A 24,857-nucleotide genomic window follows, 5' to 3' on the forward strand; every position below is an offset into this window, starting at 1 on the left:
GCTCTGTAAATGGGAAACAAACAGGCTCAGACAGAGCCATACACTTTTCCAGCCAATCAACACATGGGTTCAGGGGCATGGAAAACAGTGGTATCATTTGATTGGGCATTGAGCTCAAATATCAACAACCTCAACCTCAATGCTGACATTCAAGGCAGAGTTTCAAAGATAAAGGCTAGAGCTAAGACTGGCCAGTGAAGGGAAACGATTCAAATGGGCAAAAGAACACAGAAACGGTGAAGCAAAGAAGAACATTTTTCGGGTGCGGATCAAATGAAAAGATGCTACAGGAGTGCTTGATGTTATCTGTCAAGCATGCTGAAGGAAATGTGACATGCTTGGAGACGTAAAGCAGTAATGAATACAATTGTACTACATATTTGTATGTGTGCTGTTAATATTGTTTGTCTGTTACAGGTCTTTATGCTATGCATTTACAGTGCTCGTAAAATGAAGTATTGGATAACAAAACCCAAAACAAAGAATGCAGAAATACATAGTAATGGCGTAAAATATTATCTTTCTACTACTCTATCACATTGCATTATTATTGTAAGCCTACAAACATGTTTATTTTTGACAAAACCTTCAAAAGCTGTTTGTTACATAAATGGGGGCCCCACCTCTCAATTTTCAGAAAACCAAACTTGCCACTGAAATAATGATAGTTGACTGACCTCACACTTTTCTTTTAAATGCCTGAAATAGAATAACTTTCCTTTTTTAGAAGTGTTTGATAAATCATATTCAGTTAAACACCCTCAATGTCTATTTTATGAGAACAAATATTTTCTTATGATGTGACGAGTTAGTTGCTGCTGAGAAAAAAAATTGCATTTTTTTTTTTTTTGTGAGGCATTACTGCTTGGTTAATGATAGCATTCATAACCAGTAGCAGGCCTTAGCTAAGCAAAACCATGCCCACAAGGTAGTATATATTTGACTGTGATTATGTTTTGCCCTGCAGTGATTTTCAGCAGTGATGATTGCCAACTTTCAGTGGTACCCTACATAATATGAATAGTGGGATAATTAAGAGCACTCTCCTTGGTTATGCACAGCCCGTTTGCCCTGGTTTAATTCAGCACTAGTGCATTCTGGTAGCATTGCTGATGTCTCTCCATTGGCCCCTCGGCCATAGCCAACTGGCATTCCTGCAGAGTCAAATTAATTGTTCTAGGCTGGTAAAGAAACACAGAAAGGGAAAAATAATTAACCACAGGCCAGTATATGCTGGTTTACTGGTACATGCTGGCATTTGTGAAGCAATGGTGATATATGCTATCTGCCAACAGTTCTTGACTCAGTGTTTGTTGTGTTTAAACTCAATGGAAATAGATTGTGCCTGTGTATGCTTGACAAAACAGCATTACCATGATTTTGTTTTACATTTGTTTTTACCTGTGCTTTTTCAACTTCGGCTCTAAATCAACATCTAGCATCAGGTTTTTGAACGTCTCTGTTGCTCTGTATGTTAGTGTATGCTACATCAACATAAAACTAGCAAAATCAGACGTATATCCACAACAGACAAAAGATAATGTAATTAGGTGGGGAAGCTCCATCAGAAACAACCGGTGTCCACTATGTTTTCTGAAGTGCAGTATGTTTTTTCTTATTTCATAAAAAGTAGGATACAGAAAACTGAGATGAGATTGAACACACTTGCAGACTTTTCCCTTTAAACCCAAATAGCAGGATGTAAAGCTGTGTAGGCACAAGCACACAACCTATTACTGTTTTGCACATCAACGTGAGAACGTGTGAGGTCGATTTCAATATTGTGCATGCGTTCTGCTTATGAAACACAGCAAATGTATAAATGCGCACACATCTTAAAATGTCACTAATGAAGCTTGTGCAGAACCTCAAAATTACCACTGGTCGGCGCTCCGATATATCCGGGCAAGAGAACAAACATCGCGATATTTCCACCTATGTTTTCTGTCTGTCCACCGGTGTAGTCTGTCTACAGCCAATGATATCTCGCGGTACCTGCTCTCTCGGCTTTATTTCCACCGCGGACGAAACTAGGAAAGGTGTCAGTCGGAGTGGAGTAAATTCCGGACAGTAATTTTGGCAGCCCATCTAAGGCTTAACAAAAATACATTTATTAATTAAAAATATATATTAAGTCAGTTTGCACTGAACGTAACACAAATTATATTGAAAACAAGGACAAGTGACGTCGTTGGTAAAGGAGACCTAGAAACCCCCTGCTAGCGAGTTAGCTTGCTAACAAAGAAAACCTTTTCTCACTAGAAGTAATCCACACTATCCACTATAGTTATGAGTCATGTGGTCATCGACAATTCACACGGTCTAGAACAGCAGGTGAGTTTGTTTTCATTTCATTTTGTTTGCTTACTTTGCAAATCTAACGATGGGTTGTTTGTTTTTACGGTATCGTCAAATATTTTGTTCCGGACTTGCTATGCTATCAGTTAGCATAGCTTAGAGTTCTGGCTACTGTATTGACGTTTGTAAGTTAGCTGGTAACGTTAAAATGGTGGTTGCTAGCGACTTAGTTAGCCAGAATATAAGCTATACGCTAGCCTGCGATGGTGATGGCGGAGCTTCATATATCAATGCGGATTGTATCGTATTTTCCACTGCGGCCTGTGTTTTGCGCTGCAAATGGCGACTAGCTCAGCGTACCTATCTGGTTAATCATAATTCAAATGAATGTTTCGTGTTCTTAGATGTGATATTACTTTTTTCCAACCCTGCGTTTGCTTAGCTTCAACGAGTTTCCACTAGTTAACTTGGGTAACCTTATTTAGCATGGCAAGCTAAGTTGCCGGTACCCGATATAAGATGGCTGGTTAACTACGCATGTAACTATTTAATCGAAATGTTCCAGGAAAACCCTCTTAAAAATTGAACCTTAAAATGTTTTTACAACATGGAAACTCGCAATGTTTGTCAGTGTAACTCGGTAACTTGCACACATTTGCGTGCTTAACTGTGTTAACTGTTATTTTTATGTAAACAACAACATAGCAATCGTTAGCTTGTTGGCTACATTTTGTCATAGCTCGCTTGCGATGACGGCCTGGGGAGGGGGAGTTGATATTAATAATTTATCTGCCGATAACGTTACTCTTGTGCTGTTGTTTTGTTGTCTCTAGTATCTGCTTTTGTGCATGGTAAGCTGTTAAAACTCTGGTTGCTAACAGTTTCGTCTAATGTTGATTAGCCGGCAAAGTAGGCTATTAGCATGTAGCTACCTACTTCCTAAGACATCTCGCCAGATCTTGTCGGACATTTTGTGGGTAACGTTAGTAATCGTTAGCTGCCTACCAGTAGGCACTTAGCTAGCTATAGTTATGAAGCATAAGGCGCCCAGATGTGCATCTCGGAGGGCTGTGTTAAAAAGACAATGAAAAACACTCGTAGCTTGACGAAATTGTTTACTGTACAGAAGGGCCTGGTCTGTTGCTGTGGTAGTCTGGTAAATAAGAGAGCCATTATAGTTAGCTAGGGTTACCTTAATCATAGGTATAATTCATCACTCAGTGCTGCTTCTAAAAAGATGAACGTGGCATGTCTTTTCTTCTTTTTTTGGACTGATTTCGACGGATGTTTGCCCAGCTTTCGTCAAGCACGTTAGCTAAATATCTTGTGCATACTGTGAAAGGAAAAGCTCAGATTAACTTTCACGCAACTTTTCTGAGGTTGCCTTCTCAGTTGCAGACACCATGCACTGTAGCTTGCTATATCACAACCCCATCTTGAATTAGCAACACATGACCCTCACGAGCCTAGTAAATGGCATTGAATATGTCGGAAAGCATCCAACCTTGACCATGTTGAATGCAGTACCTTTGTATAGTCAGCTGTCAGGAAGACATTCGCTCTTGGTGTGGTCTAAGAGTAAACCAATTTCCATTCTACATATATAGATATTGTTTTAACTTAATGTTGTTCTGTTTTCAGCTTGCTGTCCTAGACTTGAACTCTGCAGACATACAGGGTATTGGCACAGGCAGTAAGTTCCCTTTGCCTCCAAGGAAAATAAACAATGTGATATTTCAGAATAATGTCTTCATGACATGGAGCATCTTCTTTGATCGGTCATGGCATGCCAATGGTTTTAATTCGTTTCTCATTCATCCCTAGGGCGTTACATTCCGCCTCACTTGAGAAATAAAGAGGCTTCTAAAAATGGTAAGTACTCATGCAGGTGCTTACAATTGGATGTTTTATATAAATGTTACCAACTGTAATATGATTATGTCTGAGAGTCTTTGGAACAGCATGCCACCCATAATTAGCTTTGAACCTGGTGCTAGGAGCTTTTCTTTTTAAACAAAAGCAGCTTTTCTACTTAAATCGTTGAAAAAGTGCAACTCAAACGCAAAATAATCTAAATGTAGCAATGTCAGTGAGTCATCATTATTCCCAAAACACTAATGGAAAATGGCAGAAGTTACTTAAATGCAATCCCTGATTGTCAAAGAACTGAGATGCCAGGGATATGGGGCTGTTTCATCATGATGCATCCAATGTGGTACTGTTTGGCAGTGAATATGGAACTGGATTGCAGTTAAGAAGCCCAGCTGTACCACATTTGTTTTGTCTGGGTTAATGCCTTCGTGGTCCTTAGTCCCTCATAGTACACGGAGAATCAGCTCTTTTTTGGGGCCAGCTGAGGTGGTGGCAGACCATTGTTGCTGTCTGCTTACAAAAAATGTTGTCCTCCTACATTTTGTATGGCATTCAAGCTATTATTCTTTCCAAGCACCAAGTCAAAATAAATTGACAGCAAATAGTTGCACACACAAAATACACACTCACACTTGATCAGCGACGAAGCACATCACTGCTCAATGCCTTTTCAAGCCTGGTTGTCTTCCTACCGTGATTTGTTGTGATTCATTATGTGGGATCCACTTCTCAGCTGGGTCCCTCTAAGAGTCTCTCTCGCTGAGTCTCTTGAGTTGCACTCCAATGACATTTCAACTCCAAGTAGGTTTAGGAACCAAAAAGCTCAGAATACCAAAGCTCAACATATTTGCATTCCAGCAAAATGTTTTTTCATATGCAGAAAAGTTTTTTCATATGCCCCATTTAGCTTGTTTATTCATGCATCTTTTTGGAGCTCAAGCAACAGATACCATCTCGACTTGTCCAAAAGTCAGTTTGGCACTGAAAGGGAATTACGCTCTGGCAACCTTTTTGCGTGTATCTTTCAAGAGGTGAAAGTGAATTTCTTGTCTCACTTTGAGCTGCCTTCCAGACGTTTGACTATCTTCATTTTTTCACAGCAGGAAATGCTTTTCCCTCTGGTAGACAGAGCGCTTATTCAATGCCACCAGTAGGGAGCTGTACGTTCTGTTCTGTCAGCTTTTTGCTGAGGGTGCTCTGCATTTCTAAATGCATGACAGTTTAATTACTTGCCACCAGAGACAGTATGCAGCGTCCCCAATTTATCACAAAACAAGCAACATCACACAATTAATTCACACATTTCCCCTTAGAAATAGTCATATTTTAAATCAACGGAGGTTCAACTGTTCAATTTCTTACTAGGTGGGTAGGCGGCAGCTGGGTGCTTGAATTCTGAACTGTCCTATTCTGTTAACATCCTTAATTGAGGATTTCAACAGTGTTATAAGATTGAGACCAGGCAAAATTAAGGGGCATGCTATGATGGGTTTCTTTTGTGGGTGTAGTTTTCTTTATAAACACAAGGACTCAGAATCCAAAATGTCCTCCCAAAGTTTCTCCCAAACAGCACCCTCAGACTTGGCAGTGAGAGCGAAACCAGACAGAGAAATAACTGTTCTGCTGGATGGGATGACTATAGGACTGGTAACTGTTAGGAGGAAAACAAATTCCCAATGCTATTCGCTTGGTCTGGATTACTTGAAAGCGGATGGGAAGAGGGGTTTTGTTTATTTATTTTACACGGTGCCCTGTACTTCTGCTTAGGTTGCTCAAGATTCCAATACCAGGAGATTTCCTATTATCACAGCTACAGGGGTGGCTGGCCCGAGAGATGTGGTATACCTGGATTGTGTGCATGGGATTGACTTCACTTGCTTCTACTCACCATTCATGCAGCCCAGCACTTTATGACAGTAGTCCAGCCACAGCACCCTTGTGTTAGCAGTAGGGGAAAGATGTTATAGGAGTTAGCCTAGTTTTGCGGATGCTAATATGCTTTCTAACCTGACTCTCTTGCTCTGACAAGCTAATCCTAGCTTGTTTTTTGATGCATGTTTGGACACTGGCCACTTTCCAAGGAAGGGCGTTTTTTGTATAGATCACTCGTATGGCTGTTGATGCAAGGAAGAGGGCAGTCACCAGCCCTGCCAGGATGCATATTATCTATGTTCTTTCATCCCTGTCAGGTTTACCTCTTCACTTTTCTCAGTGTTGGCAGTGTTGACAGAATGCCTTGGCTGTACCTTTTGTACTTGTTGGACCTGTTTTGAATTAAATTAGTTTATCAGAGAAGGTCTAGAAATCAATCTGGACGCTGGCCCAGAGTTTGCTCCACCTACGCAAAAACACAGACCCCTGTCAACCACATGCACCAGGCAGAACCAATCAAATCAGGAGGAAATAATTGCTAGGCATCTAGAATTCATCAAATCCTGTTTAGTTTTGTATGAATGTGGAGTGTCCAGTATCACAGTGAACGAACACTAGTTACTGATTAGGCAGGCCAATTGTCGGCAGCGGGCAGTGGGTACCAAGCTTTGGAACAGAAGGGAGAATACCGTTGCCCAGGATTAACGTCGGGCTGGTTTGAATGGAACATTGTCATGCTTTGGAAATTGAATGAGAGCCCAAGGTCTTGACGTTCTTGTCTCTCAGTCCTCTCCCCGGTCCAGAAACATGTCAGACACGGAGATGTGTGGCCTGCCTTTTTCTGTTTTTTTTTTTGGTTGGTTTTAAATAAAAAAAAGGGGTAGCCTTCGCTTAACTGCCTTTTGAATTGATGAAAGTGTTTAAGATGCCTTGCCCTGCCATGTGTTTGTGGCCAGTGCTTTCGGATCTGTGGCACAGATAGTCCCAGTTTGTCATCAATTATGTGCAGTGATTATTCGTTAGACAGAATACGTGTTTCTACACTTGAGAGAAGAGGCCGTTATCTGAGGGGAAGTGAAGCTTGCTAAATGCTGGACAGCGGAGTGTGTAGCAGTTGGAGTTCAGGGCTGTGTGATGTTGTTGTGAGACCCCTCGCCTATCTCTTGATATTGGCTGGTGTTGGCCGTTTTAGAAGGAGTTGGCCTGTGGCTGTGTTTGTGTTGAGTTGGTGCTGGTGTCGGCATTGCTATATGCATGTTATATGCATTGCAGGAGCTTGCATTGTGAAGCATCCCTTACAGACCAGGCAATAGTAGGTTAGAATGATCACCTGGGGTCAGGGGGGTGCGTCACCTCCACTTTTCCGGCCTATATTGACACCAGTGTGACGACAGACATAAATGACAACTTGTCACGTGTGTTCAGCTGGGCTGACCGCTGTGGTAAATGTCCTGGTGTCACACAGTTGCACGTCTTGGTACCCTTAGTCTTTTCCCTAACTATCCCCCCAATTTGTTTGCCTCCGTTGTTTGAGTCAAAAGCACACACTTGAGCCCCATCCTCGTTTACAAGGGGAGATGGCGTACTTTGTTGTGAAGTTTAGCGGCTTGTTGCGCATGTCATGTCATTGTGCCAGTCGTGAGTTTAGTTTAGATGGCCGTTATTGTAATGGCCTTTAGCGGCTGACCAGTGTGCGGGTGCAAGATGTTCCAGTGGGTGGGCGTCACTGCGAGGCTCTTTGTCTCAGCACATTCAGCCATAATTGTGTATGAGTGCGCGTGTGTAGAGAGAGAGAGAGCTATATTCTGAGTGCCAGCCCTGGCTCTAAAGAGTAAAGTGTTTTTTCTTTTTCCCCTGATGCAGTCTCTCTCCTCTCACTGCGTCGGGGCAGGTGTCTCTCGCTCTTGAACTGCTTAAGCCTAACACTAGCTACAGTGGCTGCTGCCAACCAAAAATAACTACAAAAATAACTGCCTATTCTTCTTTCAAATTCAAGAAACTGAAATTGGGTGATCAAGCAAAAAAGCAACCATCACATCCAAATGTATCTTACTGTAAATGGCTGGGCTTGAAAGCTTTGCCTTATTCTTTGTTGGGGTGGGGGGTTTATTAAGTGCCCTGTGGCTCTGCTCATCTGACCTAGCTGCCTCCTTTCCTCAGATTCCCCTGGATGGGATGGTGGGCGTAGCAACGGCTTTGTGAATGGTTACCATGACAACCGGATGAATGGCGATCGCAACAACTTTGGGCGTGGCCCTCCTCGCAACGACAGGGGTGGGCGTGGGGGATTCCGCGGAAACCGTGGCGGCACCTTCCAACAGCCCATGCACAATGCAGGTGCAGACGACTTTTTTTTTTTTCTTTAGTTTTTTCCTACATAGCAATGCCTCCTATATTGGCCTCCAAACTTTCTTTAAATTTCCCTGCTGCAATGGCATTGTTAGGTCCTAGCTCCTGAAACTAAGTTATTCTTTGCTACTGTCCTTTTAGTACCATATGGATATGAAAACAAAGATGCCGGCTGGAACGCTGGGGTCAACAGGGAGGCTTACAGCAACTTCGGAGCACGCACTGACACACGCGGCAAATCAGCTTTCTTCAACGATAGAGGCACTGGATCCAGAGGAAGGTATGGGATGAGATCAAAGAGCTGCATCCCAAACTGAAGGCTTTTTCTGTCATCAAAATCTTTATGACAATAACACACAGCCATGTCCATAGTTGAAACAGGCACAGAACTTAAAAGCGAGCGAATGTTTTGAGGGTTGGTGTTGATGTGTGTGTGGCTGGTGTCCCCCGCAGGTACGACCGTGGAGGCTTCAGCGCTGGAGGGAATAGCCGCTGGGCGGAGGAGTCCAGAGATGAGGAGGACTGGTCCAAGCCCACCGCCCCCAACGAGCGTGTGGAAAAGTGAGTCATTCACCTTCCTCCAACACCCCCCCCCCCCCCAGTATATCCTGGGTTGCACCTTAGCCTGGAGCTGTGTAGATGGAGCTGTTGCCCACAATGTTAAATTTTTTTGGTTTGGCATAGTGGAATTGTTTGTGTTTGATACATCAGGTAACTGACTCGCACATCCTCTCTCTCTCCTGCCCTGTTCATTATGCTCTCAGTGAGCTGTTCGCTGCCAGCAACACAGGAATTAACTTTGAGAAGTATGACGACATCCCCGTGGAAGCCACTGGCAACAACTCCCCTCCTCACATTGAGAGCGTGAGTTTCTCCTCTGTTCACTTTTCTTTTCTGTATGCTCAGGCCCCCCTCCTGTCCCCTAATCCCAGCTCAGGTGTCTAACCTGTTCAGGTAAAGTCCCGTCCCCTTTAACGGAAAGTGAAACTCGTTTAGTTTCAGTGTTCAATGGCAGTAGTGGCAGTCTAGATTGAGTAAATAAGCATTTCATGTTTTCAGTATAGTGAGGATATCACAACAGTGATGTGCGTGGCCCGATGGCATGTGTATGAACCGACGGTGATTAGTCGTCTAAATGTTTACACACACACACACACTCACAATTGAGTCTCCATCCTCCCTCTCTTCCTCAGTTCCATGACGTGGACATGGGGGAGATCATCATGGGCAACATCGCCCTGAGCCGCTACACCCGGCCCACCCCTGTGCAGAAGTATGCCATCCCCATCATCAAGAACAAGAGAGACCTGATGGCCTGCGCTCAGACCGGTAGGTAGCGCCACCCAGAGGCCAATGCCGTGCATTGTGGGACGTTTTTTTTTTGTTTAGAGTCCAGTTGCGACTTCCAACACATAAAATTCTCATCCAAATATGGATGTTTTGAACCGCAATGTGTACTAGTCCATTGTGTCTTAAAGGTTTAGTGCCTCTTTGGAGACTAGAGCTCAAGTGGCACTCTGATTGTTCCTGTATTCGTACCCTTCTAATGTTGGTCTCGTCTGTCTGGCCAGGCTCTGGGAAGACTGCTGCCTTCCTGCTGCCCATCCTTAGCCAGATCTACACCGAGGGCCCTGGAGAGGCCTTACAGGCTACCAAGAACAGCGGCCAGGTAAGATGGCTCCGGCTCCACGTTTTTCAGTTTCACTGGAGGCCATTGTTCCAGAGGGGAGACAGATACTCTCCATCAGCAGATATTCAGGCCCTGCAGTGTTCAAGGACAAAATCATGGGTCACATTGAGTTAGTCTCGTGTGTAGAGAGCAGGTATCTTAAAAGACCTAACGGATAAGTAATAGGCTTACAGTGACATGGTTCGTTGTTGGCGTATGATTGTTTAACGTTGATGTCTTTTTCTCTGAGCAGGAGAACGGGAAATATGGCCGCCGTAAGCAGTTCCCCCTCGCCCTGGTGCTGGCCCCAACCCGTGAGCTGGCCCTTCAGATCTACGACGAGTCTCGCAAGGTAAGCCCCACCGCTCCTGCCCTCTGCGCCACTCACTGCCCTGCCCTGCTCTGACTGGCATTCCCAACTCCACCCCCCCCCCCCCCCATTGAGCTGTTCTTTTGTTCTTGGCCTGAAGTGACCGTATCTGAATGGGCTCTTTTTTTTTTTGTTTCTCTGGCAGTTTGCCTACCGCTCCCGTGTGCGCCCGTGCGTGGTGTACGGAGGCGCTGACATCGGGCAGCAGATCCGAGACCTGGAGCGAGGCTGCCACCTCCTGGTGGCCACACCCGGACGCCTGGTGGACATGATGGAGAGAGGCAAGATCGGCCTGGACTTCTGCATGTGAGTACACAGACCTGCACACGCTGTCAAGTCGACCACACAAGCCCTCCTATTGAACAGTCCTATCCGGTCACTCGCTGCCAGTTGCATGTTTACTGGGGAACTGGCTGTTTGAACTTTGCACCAGGAGCAGGGGGGAATCTGCGCCACAGTTTGGAGCATGCCCAGTTAGCTGCACATGTTAATGGGACTAGAGTGCCGGGCCTGCCTGTTACTGTTTATCATTTTTTTAATTTTTTTTATCTAAGTGGATTTTCACCTCCTCCTCTCTCTCTAACACACACACACACCATTCTAGATCAAGTTTGTTTAAAAATCTGTTTCAGCACTTGCCCTAGTTTTCACACAGCCATGCTTTCTTTAAAAAGGCAAGAGCAAATGCATGGAGTTAAATATTTGTTCTAAAATAATACAAATGGCCTAATGGGTTTAGACAAAGTGTTTCTGAGGTTTTCTCCTGTTTTTGTCCAAAATGCCAGCAGTGAGGCCACGATTCAGTTCCTGCCTCCCCATGTTTGTTTAAAATAGCGTGTGTTCTTCAGGGTCGTTAACATTTCCCCCACATTTGTCCCTGTAAAGCTACCTGGTCCTGGACGAGGCTGACCGCATGCTCGACATGGGCTTCGAGCCCCAGATCCGCCGCATCGTGGAGCAGGACACCATGCCCCCGAAAGGCATCCGCCACACCATGATGTTCAGCGCCACCTTCCCCAAGGAGATCCAGGTATGGATCGCACTCGCCACACGGATGTGATGGTGATGACCCAGATGCTGCACTCCAGCATGGTGCCTGATGTTGTTAAGCTTAAACTTAATCATGGTGGTGAGAGACCTATAAACATATGCTTTCAAAATAAATGGTGCCCACGTAGGGGGAAAGATTCAAGACTTTAATAGCATTTTGAAAAACTTGGAAGGCATTGGTACTCTTGGGCGGATCTGTCACTATGTGTACAAAAGAAGAATTAGATACACATAGTCATAAATGTGAAGAGTATAAAAAGACTCAACCATTGTGTGATTAAATATATATACCCTTTTTATATTATATAAGGTATAAGTACACCAGTGTGTGTGTGTGTGTGGGGGGAAGACTACACGTTTTGTGTGTGAGTGAGCACATGCGTGAGTGTGTGGAGGACGGCGGGGTGGTGGTGTCAGTGTCAGAAGGGTCAGGGTATTTTTAATTCCAGTCAGAATGTCTCACAAGTAGTCTGGTGGCCACGGGGAAGAAACTGTTGTGAAAGCACTTCCTGTTTTCTGATGCTCTCTGGTCAGTGGTTTCCTAGCTGGTATTTAATACTTCTCCACCTAAACGGAGTGTGTCCAGGGTGGTGTGGGTCTCTGAGAATGGCCTGTAGTTGGTCCTGCAGCAGTTGGTGAACCAAGTGTTCATGGAGGCGAGCTGTGTTCCTGCGATCCCCTGCAGTATTACAGGTCCTCGGGGGTCCTTCCTCTCCTTTAGTGTGTTGCCTCTGGTGAGGATGTGCTCCACAAGATCTCTAGGCCTGGGGAAGAGGCTGATGACTCAAGTCTGCTTTCTTCAGCGCCCTAATGAAATGGAGCCGTTGCCGTGCCTTCTTGACACTGGCCGAGGTCTTTTCTGATCATCTCCGGTTGTTGGCTATGCACAAGGCGTGACAAAGACTTGACACGTTTCACCTCAGTACCTTTTAATCCCCAGAGGTTGCAGAGGGGTCGCTGTCTTCCTGAAATCCAGGATTAGCTCCATGGTCAGTATTTAGGACAGGACTGTTCTCACCATAGGCAGAGTGTCTCAGCCATCCCTTAAGTCCTAGGATGCTTTTGTCCTCTGCAAATCAAATGTAGCTGAGTCTATGGGTGGACATGCAGTCATGAGCCAGGAGGAAAAAGAGCGTTGGGCGGAGGCAGCAGGCCCAGGGGGTGGGGGTGTCCAGTGTTAATGTTCAGTCAGTGTGTTTACATGATGGTATAATTCGAATCTTTGCTTAGTCGGACTATGCTTTCTTTCGAGGGTAGGTGCTATTATCCCAATATACATGGCAGTGAATAAATCGAATCATTGGCCGAAAGCATGTCATATCCGATACGATAGGTAGCGCTGTTTTTATTACAACTAGTGGTGATACAGCCCTTTCCGCTTGACCTCTTCACCACTACCAATAACAACAACAGTTGATTGAGCATGAATCGCGTCTGTTCATCGGTCCAGAAATGCGTGTTGCCTCTTGGGTTGTTTGTTTGTTTGTTTGTTTGTTTCTGCCAGGCCGATGTGTTTATAAGTTACATTATTCAAAGGTGAAAGATAAAAGGCGAGAGAAACGCACGCACATTCACACACGCGCGCAAATAATGGGTTACAGCCTAAACGCATTGCCCTTCTGCCAGTTGCATCAAATTGTTTTAGTACTTCTTCGCTGTCGATTTCCAAATCTGTGTGAATATTCATGAGAGCAAGTCCAGTCAGTCTTTTCGTAGATAGATACAAACCTTCAGGACGCAATGAATGTTTGGCTAGAAATTTGCCGAACTTTCCAGGGCTTGATAAAGTTCACTGCGTAACTCATTTAGCTGTTTCCAGCTCTGTATCTGCATCGTCAACGCTGGGCATTAGTTGTCTGTACTCCGATTTTATAGTTTCCCCATTTTAATAAATATGCGTTCATGATATATTTTTCTTCTTCTCGCGTAGCAGAAGGTACGCACAGTGCGTACGGCTGCATGCGCCACTGGAACTCTGTGCAATTAATACAATACATAATAGGCTAATTGATACAATATCTCCTCGTTTGAGTGTGGTTGTTTGAGTGCAATGGGAGTGTATGATCGATGTTGTCTATAAAGGTATTTAGGTAAAGGTATTTACGGGAAAATATCTCGATCCACCTGTCACGTCTCTGTCTTTAGAGGGCAGCGCCAAATAACTGAACACAACTAAACTCACGCGTGCCTCGCGGCCACAATACCAAATTTCATCATATTTGATAGAATGAAGGACATATTAGTTGTGAATAGTATCACCGAGTTTGATAGGTATTGGTCAGGTAATAGCCGAGTGACAGCTGATTTGCTTTCTGATTTGACAGTACTAATTCGTGGTTTTTTTCAGCGCCAGATAACCGAACACAACTAAAGTCACGCGTGCCTCGCGGGCACAATACCAAATTTCATCATATTTGATAGAATGAAGGACATATTAGTTGTGAATAGTATGACCGAGTCTGACAGGTATTGGTCAGGTAATAGCCGAGTGACAGCTGATTTCACAAGCATTAACTTTAAACCAGAATATTTTAACTTCCCGGCATAGTCGCCCCGTAATGCCGTGCAGCGGGCGCATACTGTTATACTCTGTGATGCACTAGCTCAACGACGTTCCCTATATGTTCCTTACCGTTCTAATTACATGTCGTTGTTCTGTGTTGGGGCAGAGCTTATACAGGTGGGTGACGGTAGCACAGTCTGTTCGTGGTAACTTGCACCAGGGCATAAAGCCCGTGCCATTGTGACAGTGTGTTGTGTTTTAGTGTTTAATAAAAAGCCATAACAAATATACCACGCTTCCGTGATTTGTTACAATATAATGGTCTTGCTTCTATAATGTATAAACACGTAGGTTACAGGGTGGGTGTGGCAGAGAGAGAGAGGGAGAGCGATGATGCACACGGATATATCAGATTTAGCGACCGGAGCAAAGTTATGTTGCTGTAACGTTGAACTCTTTGCAATCAATAAATACAGTACTTAATAGGCTAATTGATACAATATCTCCTCGTTTGAGTGTGGTTGTTTGAGTGCAATGGGAGTGTATGATCGTTATTGTCTATAAAGCAGTGTTTCTCAAACTTTTTCAGACCAAGGACCACTTAGCCAATAAAAAAAAATTCGCGGACCATTTAACTAAATATCCCCGGAACAACATGCCTCCTACCCAAGACCTGGCGCCAGACAATTGTTAGCGCACACATGATTTTCGCGGGTGGGCTTTCCTTTTGTACGTACCAGTAGGCTAGTTATAGATATGACAATGCGCAAGGCGAGTTTGAAAGGTATTTGGTCAGGTAACAGCCCTTTGACAGCTGATTTGCTTTCTGATTTGACAGTACTGCTGTGTGTTTTAAGCAAATAAAATGTGGACTGTTTACAAGCGGGCACCTGCTATCGTTGATTATACAGTAAATACGTTGTGAAATGAAACAAAAACACATCACAGTTAAAGATGTATTAGTATTGATTGATTCACATCGATATGAATGGATGACATGACTAACAAGTGGTGGGAAATTAATATGAAAGTATTTGTTCGGTGAATTAGCGCGTTCTGTCCAAACAGTCGCAGTCAACGTTTTTGTCAACACTGGCACCACATAAGTATCGTAATTTGAACGTCCTTATACGTTTTTAAGGAGGGGTTGTAAAGGTACTCATATCTTCGGACCTCTTCTGTTATGTTTGTTCATAGTCAACAAGAATAAGCTTGTGAGACAGTCTGCAGGATATTCATAAAGTATGTTAGTATGTACAGTTGAGACAACGTATCGTCTCTTTCGTCTTCCGGGTCACGACCTGGCAGGGAGGGAGGGAGGAGGGCGGCGGGATCTCAAGCATGCGCAAAGACGCAAAGTCCAGTTCCTTATCCAATTCACCGTTACATGCCGCAATAGTCGAACTATCAACTGGATCGGATCGAGTTATCCAGGGGTGTTAGTCCGACTATGTGCGGTCCGACTACGATCCGACTAAGGTGCTTACATGAAACGGATAATGCGATTTCAGTCCGACTAAGGCAGTTATTCGAATCCATGTAACCACGGTCACTGTTGCTGATGCTGTGTTTCCCACCCTAACCACCTGTGGGCTTTCCATCAGAACAACTCTAATCCAGTTACAGGTGGGAGCGGGCAGCCCCAGATCTGCCACTGCTGTTACTAGCTTAGGGGGGCTGAACAGTGTTCAAATAAGATCATGCACACAACAGTATGTGGTTTTATTTTTTATATATATATAAAAAATAAAAATGATTTTTCTGTGTATGACCTTAGTAAGTAGTTTTGGAGTGTGTATGATTGGATATGTCTATTTTTTGCCATACATGTAGGTATGTGTGTAACTAACTAGCTATAGCACCGCTGCCTTGTTTTGAACATGTGTCTTCATGTGCCTTTCAGATCCTGGCCCGTGACTTCCTGGAGGAGTACATCTTCCTGGCTGTGGGCCGCGTGGGCTCCACCTCTGAGAACATCACCCAGAAGGTGGTGTGGGTGGAGGAAAGCGACAAGCGCTCCTTCCTGCTGGATCTGCTCAATGCCACAGGTATGTCAAAACACCTGGCTCCATCTGTCCTGATCCAAGCCACTAAATCCCAACCTTGATAACTGTGTCTGTGAATGACCCAGAAACGAGGCCCTTAATCTCTGGGTTTCTGGGTTTTGAGGTTTTTAGTGTAATTAGATCAATGAAAACGGTTCAATGTTTGTTGCAGAATTTTATTTTCCTTCTATTTGGTGTTTTTTTTTTTTTTTCTCCCAGTTTCCGTGTAATTCCTACCCATGTAAGGCCTTGACCGAATACCCTAGTTTCCTTTGTCTGAACAATGTCTGAACTAGGCTGAGCAAATAATCCTCCACACTTCACACAAGTGGAGGTGCTTGTTGGGCTGGCTAAAATTCCACAAGTTTCTTTGGTAGCAACCACAATGAGCCAAGGCTCTTACGAAGTTCAGCTTGCACTGTTTCTGCATGCTTGTGTGTGTGTGTGTGTGTGTGTGTGTGTATGTATGTCTATTTGTGTGTGCAAAAAACACAAGTGTGCTGTGCATTGAAGTTTACTGGGAGGTTTGGTTCTTATTTAAAGTCATTCCCAGTGAGGTTCAGGAAAATGCAGGCGAAGCCCCCGAGAGACCTGGTAAGTGGGCGACTTACTTCCCCCTTTCGAGGTGGTTATCCAGAGCATCACATTCCACCCCTTCCCCCTTCCCCCATCCCCAACACCCATCTCAGATGGTTCCCAGTTATTGTCCCCCCGAAACCCACCCCACCCCCCTTGCTCATCTGCTTCTCAGGTTTCCATTCTAAGGTGGCAAGTATACTCCCACGGACACGGTCTGCGCGCACGGTACGCATGACGCACATTTCATCATGAGCACCGTTCGCGCGGACCGTCCGCACAGCACCAAAATGTAATCTCCGCGGACTTGTGCGCGTTGACTGCTCATGTGCATGCAAGTCTGCAAACACTGAAAACAAGATCTATTTACACTATTTATCAAGTTTTCAACTTGCACTACAGATGCACATTTTCATTGGTATGTTTGCTCCCTGGGAATAAAACTATGGGAGATCCGCCGATAAAATGAGTGGTTTATTTCATGCTTAAGAGAATCATGGCTGATTAGATTACCAGCATCTGTATTTTAAGGAAGGTAGCAATTGCTATTTAGATAGAGGAGTAAACGGTTATGGACTGAGAACTGTAGACCTTTGCTGTGGGCACGTGACGTAGAGCTATTTCAAATGTTGTGATTGAGTAATTCAGCTTGTGCACTGAGACGTGTCCGCAACATCAAACAAGTGCACTTTGGAGACACCCATGCCAATGCACGTCCATGTCCGCATTGCGCGGAGCAGTGTCCGCGGGACTATACCTGCCCCTAACTGCGTCTGCTTTGTCTGAGAGGAACCCTTCACTCTCAGTGTCCCCGCCCCCCCCACCCCTGCCATGAAGCATGCAGGTCTGCTCCATTCGAGCCTGGCTGGTTTGTAGTGTTTGTTAGAGCTTGGCGTTAATGTCTGAGGGGTTTTTCTTTTGTTTGTTTTAAGGTTTTGTTTTTTTGTTTGTTTTGATTTGATTTTCAGTTGCGTCTGTTTGCCTGTAGAGCCGTTAGTCTGTGACTCATGACTGCAGACCTGCCTGGATGTTGCCTTTGGAAACCATGCCGCATTCCGTATCTGTCTCGCTCTCCTCGCCTTCAACTTCCTCTTGTCAGATTGCATTAGGGGACAAGTCACCATTTCTAACTATTACGATGAGTGATCGCTAACAGATTCTCCATTCGGTGAAGATCGGCATTCGAGGGGCCATGTCTGAAGTTAAATCGAGCCTGACTGACGACAGAAGAGACACAGAGCGATGAAGCAGATTGTTCGCCATTGTTTACAAATCTTCAGGGGTGGGAAGGAGAAAAAAAAAAAAAAAAAAAAAGGGCCGCCAAGGCTCATCGCCATGGTTACCAAGCGCGAACACCCAAAACAAAATCGTGGTGGCCTGATGTGCTGGGCTCCCCTTTCTGCATCCTCACCATGGCAACCTGTGCAGGAAATGCATGTCGATGCGTTTCATTGGGTTGATGTTGCCATGTGAACATGCACCATCCCCCCCTCCTATCCCTTCGCTCTGAGAATCACTATGATGATGCTGAGAGATGAGCACAGCTGCAACACCAACACTGTTTCTTGTCCCTTTCTTTCAGTCATGTCCCCCCTCTCCACCTTACCCCATCTCACGCTTCTGCCATGATGGCCATTAAAGAAAATAATCAAAGCCCAAACAGCTGTCTGTGACAAACATTGAACCCAAAAAGCCAAAAGCAAAAGGGTGCAGTCAGTCAGTCATGTCTGCGCTCCTGAAACAGGCCAGGGCAAGGCTCCAAGCCCACCATTCTGGCCTTCAGTCTGAGACAAAGCTCAATTTGACTTAATGGTTGTCAGATGGATGCAAAGCTGCTGATGCCTCAATGATCATTTTCCTTTGCGTTATATTTCTATTTTATTTTTTATTTTTCACTTTCCTCCTCCACCTTCGCTGGAGTTTTACCATGCAGAATGCATAGCCTTTCTTTCCTTCTATGCTCCCTGTTTTTTGTTTTGCTTTTTGTTTTTTCCTGGCTGATTGGCAACCAAACCGTCTTCCCTGTAGGCAAGGACTCGCTCACACTGGTGTTTGTGGAGACCAAGAAAGGGGCCGATGCCCTGGAGGACTTCCTGTACCGCGAGGGCTACGCCTGCACCAGTATCCACGGCGACCGTTCCCAGAGAGACCGCGAGGAAGCTCTGAGCCAGTTCCGCTCAGGCCGTTGCCCTATCATGGTTGCCACTGCAGTGAGTTGATCTTCCATGCTGCACATCTGATAAAAAAATAACAGTTTGTTTCTAATGTCCCTGTCAGTTAAAACAAACAAAGAAGTTAAGCTCAGAACAGAAAAAGCTATGGGATTTGGTAGGGTTGATTAGAGTTAATTCTGTCATTACAGGTGGCTGCCCGTGGACTGGACATCTCCAATGTGAAGCACGTCATCAACTTTGACCTGCCCAGTGACATTGAGGAGTATGTCCACCGCATTGGGCGTACCGGCCGTGTGGGAAACCTCGGTAAGTCTCACGAGCAGGGTTTACCCGCGTCATGCTCCCACGGATGCCTACTTTTAAATTGACCAATCATAACAGTTTGAAGAGTTCCGAAAGAATATTTTTCTCTACAATCTTTGAGTCAGACACGTTTTGTCAAAATTGTCTAATTTTACAATTGTGAGTGGCACGTGTTTGAAATGACCTGCCTCCCCTTAATGTCTTAGGTCTGGCCACATCCTTCTACAATGACAAGAACAGCAACATCACTAAGGACTTGCTGGACATCCTGGTGGAGTCCAAACAGGAAGTGCCGTCCTGGCTGGAGAGCCTTGCCTACGAGCACCAGCACAAGAGCACCAGCCGTGGACGCTCCAAGGGGTAAGTGGATCCGACTCGGTAATTCTCGGAAAATTAGTAAATCACTTAGGGTTATGGGTGCAACCATAATATCCAGTAAATGGATAAGGACTACCTTTGCTCCTCTCAAAATTGAGAAAATTGAGGTCTTTGGTTTTCATGACTTGCATTCATCCATCTAAGCCATAATGGGTCATTGTCAACCCAGAATTTGGACTAACATGGCATGTTCATGCACTGTCATGGTCCTGGCACATCATTCAGCATCACTTTCCCTCCCCTAACTGTTCATCTGTGCTTTTCATTACAGTAGGTTCTCTGGTGGATTTGGAGCCAGAGACTACCGACAGATGCCCGGAGGTGCACAGGCCTTTGGCAATCGTGGTGCCCGTACTGCGGGTGGCCATGGAGGAAACCGCGGCTTTGGTGGAAATAAAGGTGTGTACCACCGATACCTGTATTTATATAATCAGGGTACTTTTGCAGATCAAGGCATTTAGGTGATACTTCTGAAGATGTAATTGCACGTTCAGTTGATAAGTCTGGATGCTTCACATTTAATGCAAGCTTTGTTTGTACCACTCGCGGACATAAAAAAATAATTTTTACACGAATGTTGTGTTTTTGTTTTGTTTGTTTTTTAGGTGGCTTCGGAAGCTTTGGCAACGATGGCTATGGTGGGAGCTACGGGGGCAGTTATGGGGGCAACTACAACCAGGTGGACTGGTGGGGCAACTAGATATAGAACCTACCTACCCACAGGGTTATCACCATGCCAAAACATAGCAGAAAATAAAAAAATAAAAAATGGGAAACCACATGTTAAAAAAACAAAACCTAGCCAGACCATACTCCCTGCCCCTCCCAGCCCCTCCTCCCCACACTTCTCTTTTGTGTGTAGCTTCAAGAACTCGCAGTGCGTCCCAACTAGCTGTGAATTTCATTTCCTCACGTCCTCAGAGGGAGCCCAGTGAGAAGACAAGGAGGCGACGGTCGGCCTGACCAAAAACAAACAAACAAACAAACAATCCCCTTAGCCCCCCCCCCCGGCCACGCTCCGAAAGCGATGCCTACTCACTGTTTGGCGTCCAACGTAGAATCTGGGACTTTAGTTTTTATTTTATTGTTATTTTTCCCAACTGCACTTTTATTTTTTTCTTTCTTCATATGAAAAAAATAAGAAAACAAGAAATGAAAAAAACACACACACACATGCACACATGACGACAGAAAACCTGAGGATCATTCATAATGTTGATGTACTGTGCCTTTCAATTTAGACAGGAATATCTATATTTTTGTGTGTGTTAACGTCATTTCACCAAAATGAACTCGGCCAAGAGCTCAATTTGCTGATCGTTCTGAAGGCATGCGAAACGTTTGTACTTAAGTCAAACCTTGGCAAACACTAGGATGATGCGACTCACCCATGTCGCTATTTCATTCGAAACCAAAAAAAAAGGAGGAAAGACAAATTAACCACAAGGTTATCATGTAGGCCTACTAACGGGCCCGATCACAACTTATGGGGCCACCTCTAGTGTTCGTTGGGGGTAAAAAAGGTGGCGATTCCTTGTGTGGCAACCGTGTTTTAAGGGATGAGTTCTCTATATGAACATTTTTGTTTTTGCTCACTCTATCCTGAATAGGCACCTATTAAGGATGTGGTTGTTGTCAAAGGCCATTCCAGTTGTGATGGTAATACTCATGACGAACAGGCGTCAATTACAAAATAGCTGAGGTGTGAACCCCATGCGGTTCAGACCTACAATCCTGGAACTTGTTACTCCACTTTGAATTGACTTGACAGTGTTACGGCAGCTAGTAAGTAACCACATGCTAGCCACTTCGAAGTGGGCAGTGTTTTTTGTTGAGTTATTTTGACATGAGGCAATTGGTTGGTGATTTCGATTGATGCAAATGTGGAGAGAAAAAACTTTTTTTTTTAGTTTTTTAAAAAGGTGGTTAGTGTCTCAGGAGATGAAGGAGAGAAAAAAAAAGCTTTTTTTCAGGTTTCGATGAGAAATGTTTCTTTTTACAAACATTACGAAACAAAAAATGCCTGCCACGTCGAAAGAAGTTTGGATAAACATGGCTACGAAAGAAACTTAAAAGGACCACGGCACCGAAGCGGCCTATTGCGTCCCGCCGGGGATGCACGGCCGTCGCGGTCTCATGCGCATGCTAGTGTTTTGTTTTTTGGTCAAGGAGACAAAAAAAGACAAATGAATTCAGTTGCAGGCTTCACCCTTTTTTGAATCACCAACGTTTTCTCTTTTTTTCAAGCTGCGTTGGAGGCATTGCTCCTTTTCGTCCCCGCCCCCCCCTCCCCCCCTCCATAGAACTCACTAAGATGAGGATGTGGCGACAGGATTCATAGAGTTGAGAGCTTAGCTTAGCTACAGTGGGGTGGGTGGGGACATGGAGAGACATGAGGGCAAGCGCAGTTTTGGGCTTTGGCTTTTGGTCTCTGTTGCCCATGACGAGGAGGTGTGGGGTGCTTTTATGGTGGCCAAAAACCCCTTGTGCATTCGCCTCCCACTTATCCATGTAGTTCCAAGCTCCTGTTTGGAGCGTCCGTGCTTCTGGCACCTTCCGCAGCGCTGGCCCAAAGAGCCGGCGCGAGCCTCAGTCTCCCTCTCACAGAGGGGCGACTGCTTCAGAGAGGAGGAGAAAACGGGCATTTAAAGACCTTCTTTTTTAAGTGCAATAGATTTCTTCTCAAGCGAGTTGTGCCTTGCCATTTAGTTTACTTTTTCATTTTATTTCAACTGATGAAGTAAGAACGGATGCACTGACAGTATTGAGGAAAGGAAAACTTTTCAAAAATATTAATTTAAACAAAAAAAAAATGAATGGTGCTATTTAAGTTTAGGTGTTTAGGCCCTTGGTTATGCCCATCAAGTTTTACAGACCGATGTTCTTTTATTGCACATTTCGTTTTTTATACAGATGTCTTGAGTGTGTGTCCTCAAGCTTCCAAACATTGAGTGTGTGTTTGTGTGTGTGTATGTAAGAGAGAAAGAGAGCGTGTGTGTGAGAGAGCGTGGGACGACGTGAAATAACGCAGCTTGTTTACAAAAAAGGGGAAAGGGTTCTCAACGTTTAACCAGGAATTCTTTGGGACCAGGGAGCAGTAGCAGTGGGGGAATTTAGCTATTTGCACACAGATTTCTAGATTCTACTTTTGCTGCTAGTTTTGTGTAATTTATGAAGCATTTTTTGAGAAATATTTATTTTTGTAAGCCTCAAAGTGATTCTTTGAAAGTTTCAAGAAACTTGACCAAAAGACCGTACAAAAAACACTGGCACTTGAATGTTGAATGTCAACTGTATGCGTGAAAAAATTTATATATTTCGGGGTAGTGTGAGCTTTTTAACGTTTCAGACATATTGGACTCCGTATCCACAGCTGTTAAAGGCCTCCTGGCCGTTCATTATTTAACATCTTACTAATTGGCTCTCAAAATTTGGAATGGGGATTTAACTAAACCGATCAGACATGCCAAGGTTTGGAATGATGATAATGTCAACCAGAGCGAACAATTTCCTAAATGTATCAGTGCAAACGAAAAAAAGTGTCCAGATTCTCCAATTGTGTGCATTGTTTTCTCACTCCTTTTATTGTTTTGATATTTTTTTTCTTTCTTTTTCTTAAAGTTGAAAGAAAAATGGATTTCTTAATGTTATTTGGTTTCCAGTGAATGTCTGGCACATGGCTGTCTCAAAAACATGTGGTTTTTTCTCTATTGTTGCATTTGCATATTACAGTGTTACTGGAATGTTTGTCCTCTCGCGCCGACATTTAGCGAGCTTTAGCTCCAGCAATAAGTCTTAATGATCCGTGCCGACAGGTCATGTCGCTTACGGGAGCTGGTTGAAGAAGGCAATAGGAGTTTAAAACAAAAACCGGAAACAAGGCTCGCTGAATGTCTGCAGAGGCGCGTCCCAGGACACTTTAGATTTAGTATTTGCTTTCTGTAGTAGCTTAGATGCTAATGCACCGCATGAGGGGACTCGGCTGTGCGTTTCTTGTATGATTTTACCAAAATAAATGAAAAAAGTTTGAAATGCAAAAAGTACCTTACAAGTTAAGCATGTTTTCTAAAACAAATTAAATTAATGTAGCAAGTTTGGGAGGGGGGTGAAATATAGACATTGTAGCAGCTGTTCTAAATGTGGCTGAATTATGTCAAAGTTGTTTGGAAAATTAAATTGGCTAAAGTACCTTCACTGAAATAGAATTACTTTTTAAAAGAAAGCTCTTGTGTTTATTTTGTGTCGTCTCTGGTGGTTTCAGATGTTTTAGGGGAGGCTGGGTAAAGGCAAAAGTGAATTTGGATCACTTTTGATTGCTCTGAACACAGAAGGGGTTTCAATGCAACAGCCTATACATTAAACATCCCTTTTATGACTTCATCCATCCTATGACTTCTAGTTTAAAGAAATACAACTTTATTAGCAGTTATGCTGAATAAGGCTAGAAAGAGCTGATCCTAGAGAAAATAAAATAAAAACTAAAATGTTCTGTTTCCACTTCATATTCTTATATGGTTAATTATCTCCCCTCCCCCAAAATAAATGTTCAGCCAGGTGACCGTAAATATCTGGAACTGAGTTTGACTCACTTGTGTATTCCCATTGACTTAGTTCAGAGACTAGTTGAGCCTACACAGCAAACACTCAGGGGAAAATATATAGGTCGACACTGAAAGGTTTGGTCCTCAGATGAATATGGATGCCCTTACCACATTTACATTGTTATTTAGCAGACACTTTTATCCAAAGCGACGTGCAAGGGAAAGAACAATCAAGCTAGGAGCAATAGAGACCTAATGTGACAATAAATACTATTTTCCCTTAATAAACACCTTACCAGATTTAATGTCCCCCTCGACAGGTCTTTCACCCTTTAAGATGAGTAGGTTACCCTTCAGTGTAAGAGCTGTGTTCAGCCACATTCAAACATCAAGTCTTGTTGCACTTGCACTTGGTTCTAAATGGAACGCACTCTGATGTATATGTTAGGGTAGTCTCTAAATCTTAAATATCATACCACCATATGCATATACTAAGGCTATACAGGGCTATCACTTGTCATCAGCTGGAGGTGTTTTTTGTGTTTTAAGAGATGGTTTCCATCAGGGGTTCTCTGGTTCTATCTCTTCATCCAGGATTAGAATCACTGAGAATGTAGCCACTCTTAACCCAGTTTGCCATGACCAAAGCGCCTGGATGTTAATGAAGGTCTTGCCACACCGTGATCTGATTGGAGAGGCGCCCTTTTTCCTGAAAAGATTCCCCTGCAGCCTTGATGGTGTGAGTGAGTGAAAGCGCGTGCGTGTGTTTTCTGATGTAATATGAGCAGTTATAATCTGGACGTGTCTCTTTGGTTACTGAGAGGCCTGCTGCAAGTGCTGCTGTTGCTCTACTTGAT

General features: G+C 44.1%; 1 protein-coding gene across 6 annotated transcripts; it reads left to right on the forward strand.

The window, feature by feature from the left end:
- The first annotated feature begins 1,971 nt into the window (after nucleotides 1-1,971).
- ddx3xa (DEAD-box helicase 3 X-linked a) lies at nucleotides 1,972-23,681 on the forward strand. 6 transcript variants are annotated; one of them, XM_031586985.2, is made up of 20 exons: nucleotides 1,972-2,334; nucleotides 3,940-3,991; nucleotides 4,123-4,170; nucleotides 5,938-6,009; nucleotides 8,203-8,379; nucleotides 8,533-8,671; nucleotides 8,845-8,952; nucleotides 9,156-9,255; nucleotides 9,585-9,720; nucleotides 9,963-10,060; nucleotides 10,314-10,412; nucleotides 10,576-10,736; nucleotides 11,316-11,460; nucleotides 15,887-16,031; nucleotides 16,572-16,622; nucleotides 18,633-18,814; nucleotides 18,967-19,084; nucleotides 19,288-19,441; nucleotides 19,731-19,858; nucleotides 20,065-23,681. In XM_031586985.2, exons 1-20 carry the CDS (start codon nucleotides 2,290-2,292, stop codon nucleotides 20,157-20,159), a joined length of 2,253 nt encoding a protein of 750 aa, XP_031442845.1. In that variant the 5' UTR covers nucleotides 1,972-2,289; the 3' UTR covers nucleotides 20,160-23,681. The 6 variants fall into 6 exon arrangements, with proteins under 6 accessions (XP_031442845.1, XP_031442853.1, XP_012689469.1 ...); XM_031586993.2 differs by having other exon boundaries at nucleotides 4,156-4,170; XM_012834015.3 differs by lacking the exon at nucleotides 16,572-16,622.
- Nucleotides 23,682-24,857: the final 1,176 nt, after the last annotated feature.

This window comes from Clupea harengus, chromosome 2 (assembly GCF_900700415.2).
Source record: "Clupea harengus chromosome 2, Ch_v2.0.2, whole genome shotgun sequence".
NCBI lineage: Eukaryota > Metazoa > Chordata > Actinopteri > Clupeiformes > Clupeidae > Clupea > Clupea harengus.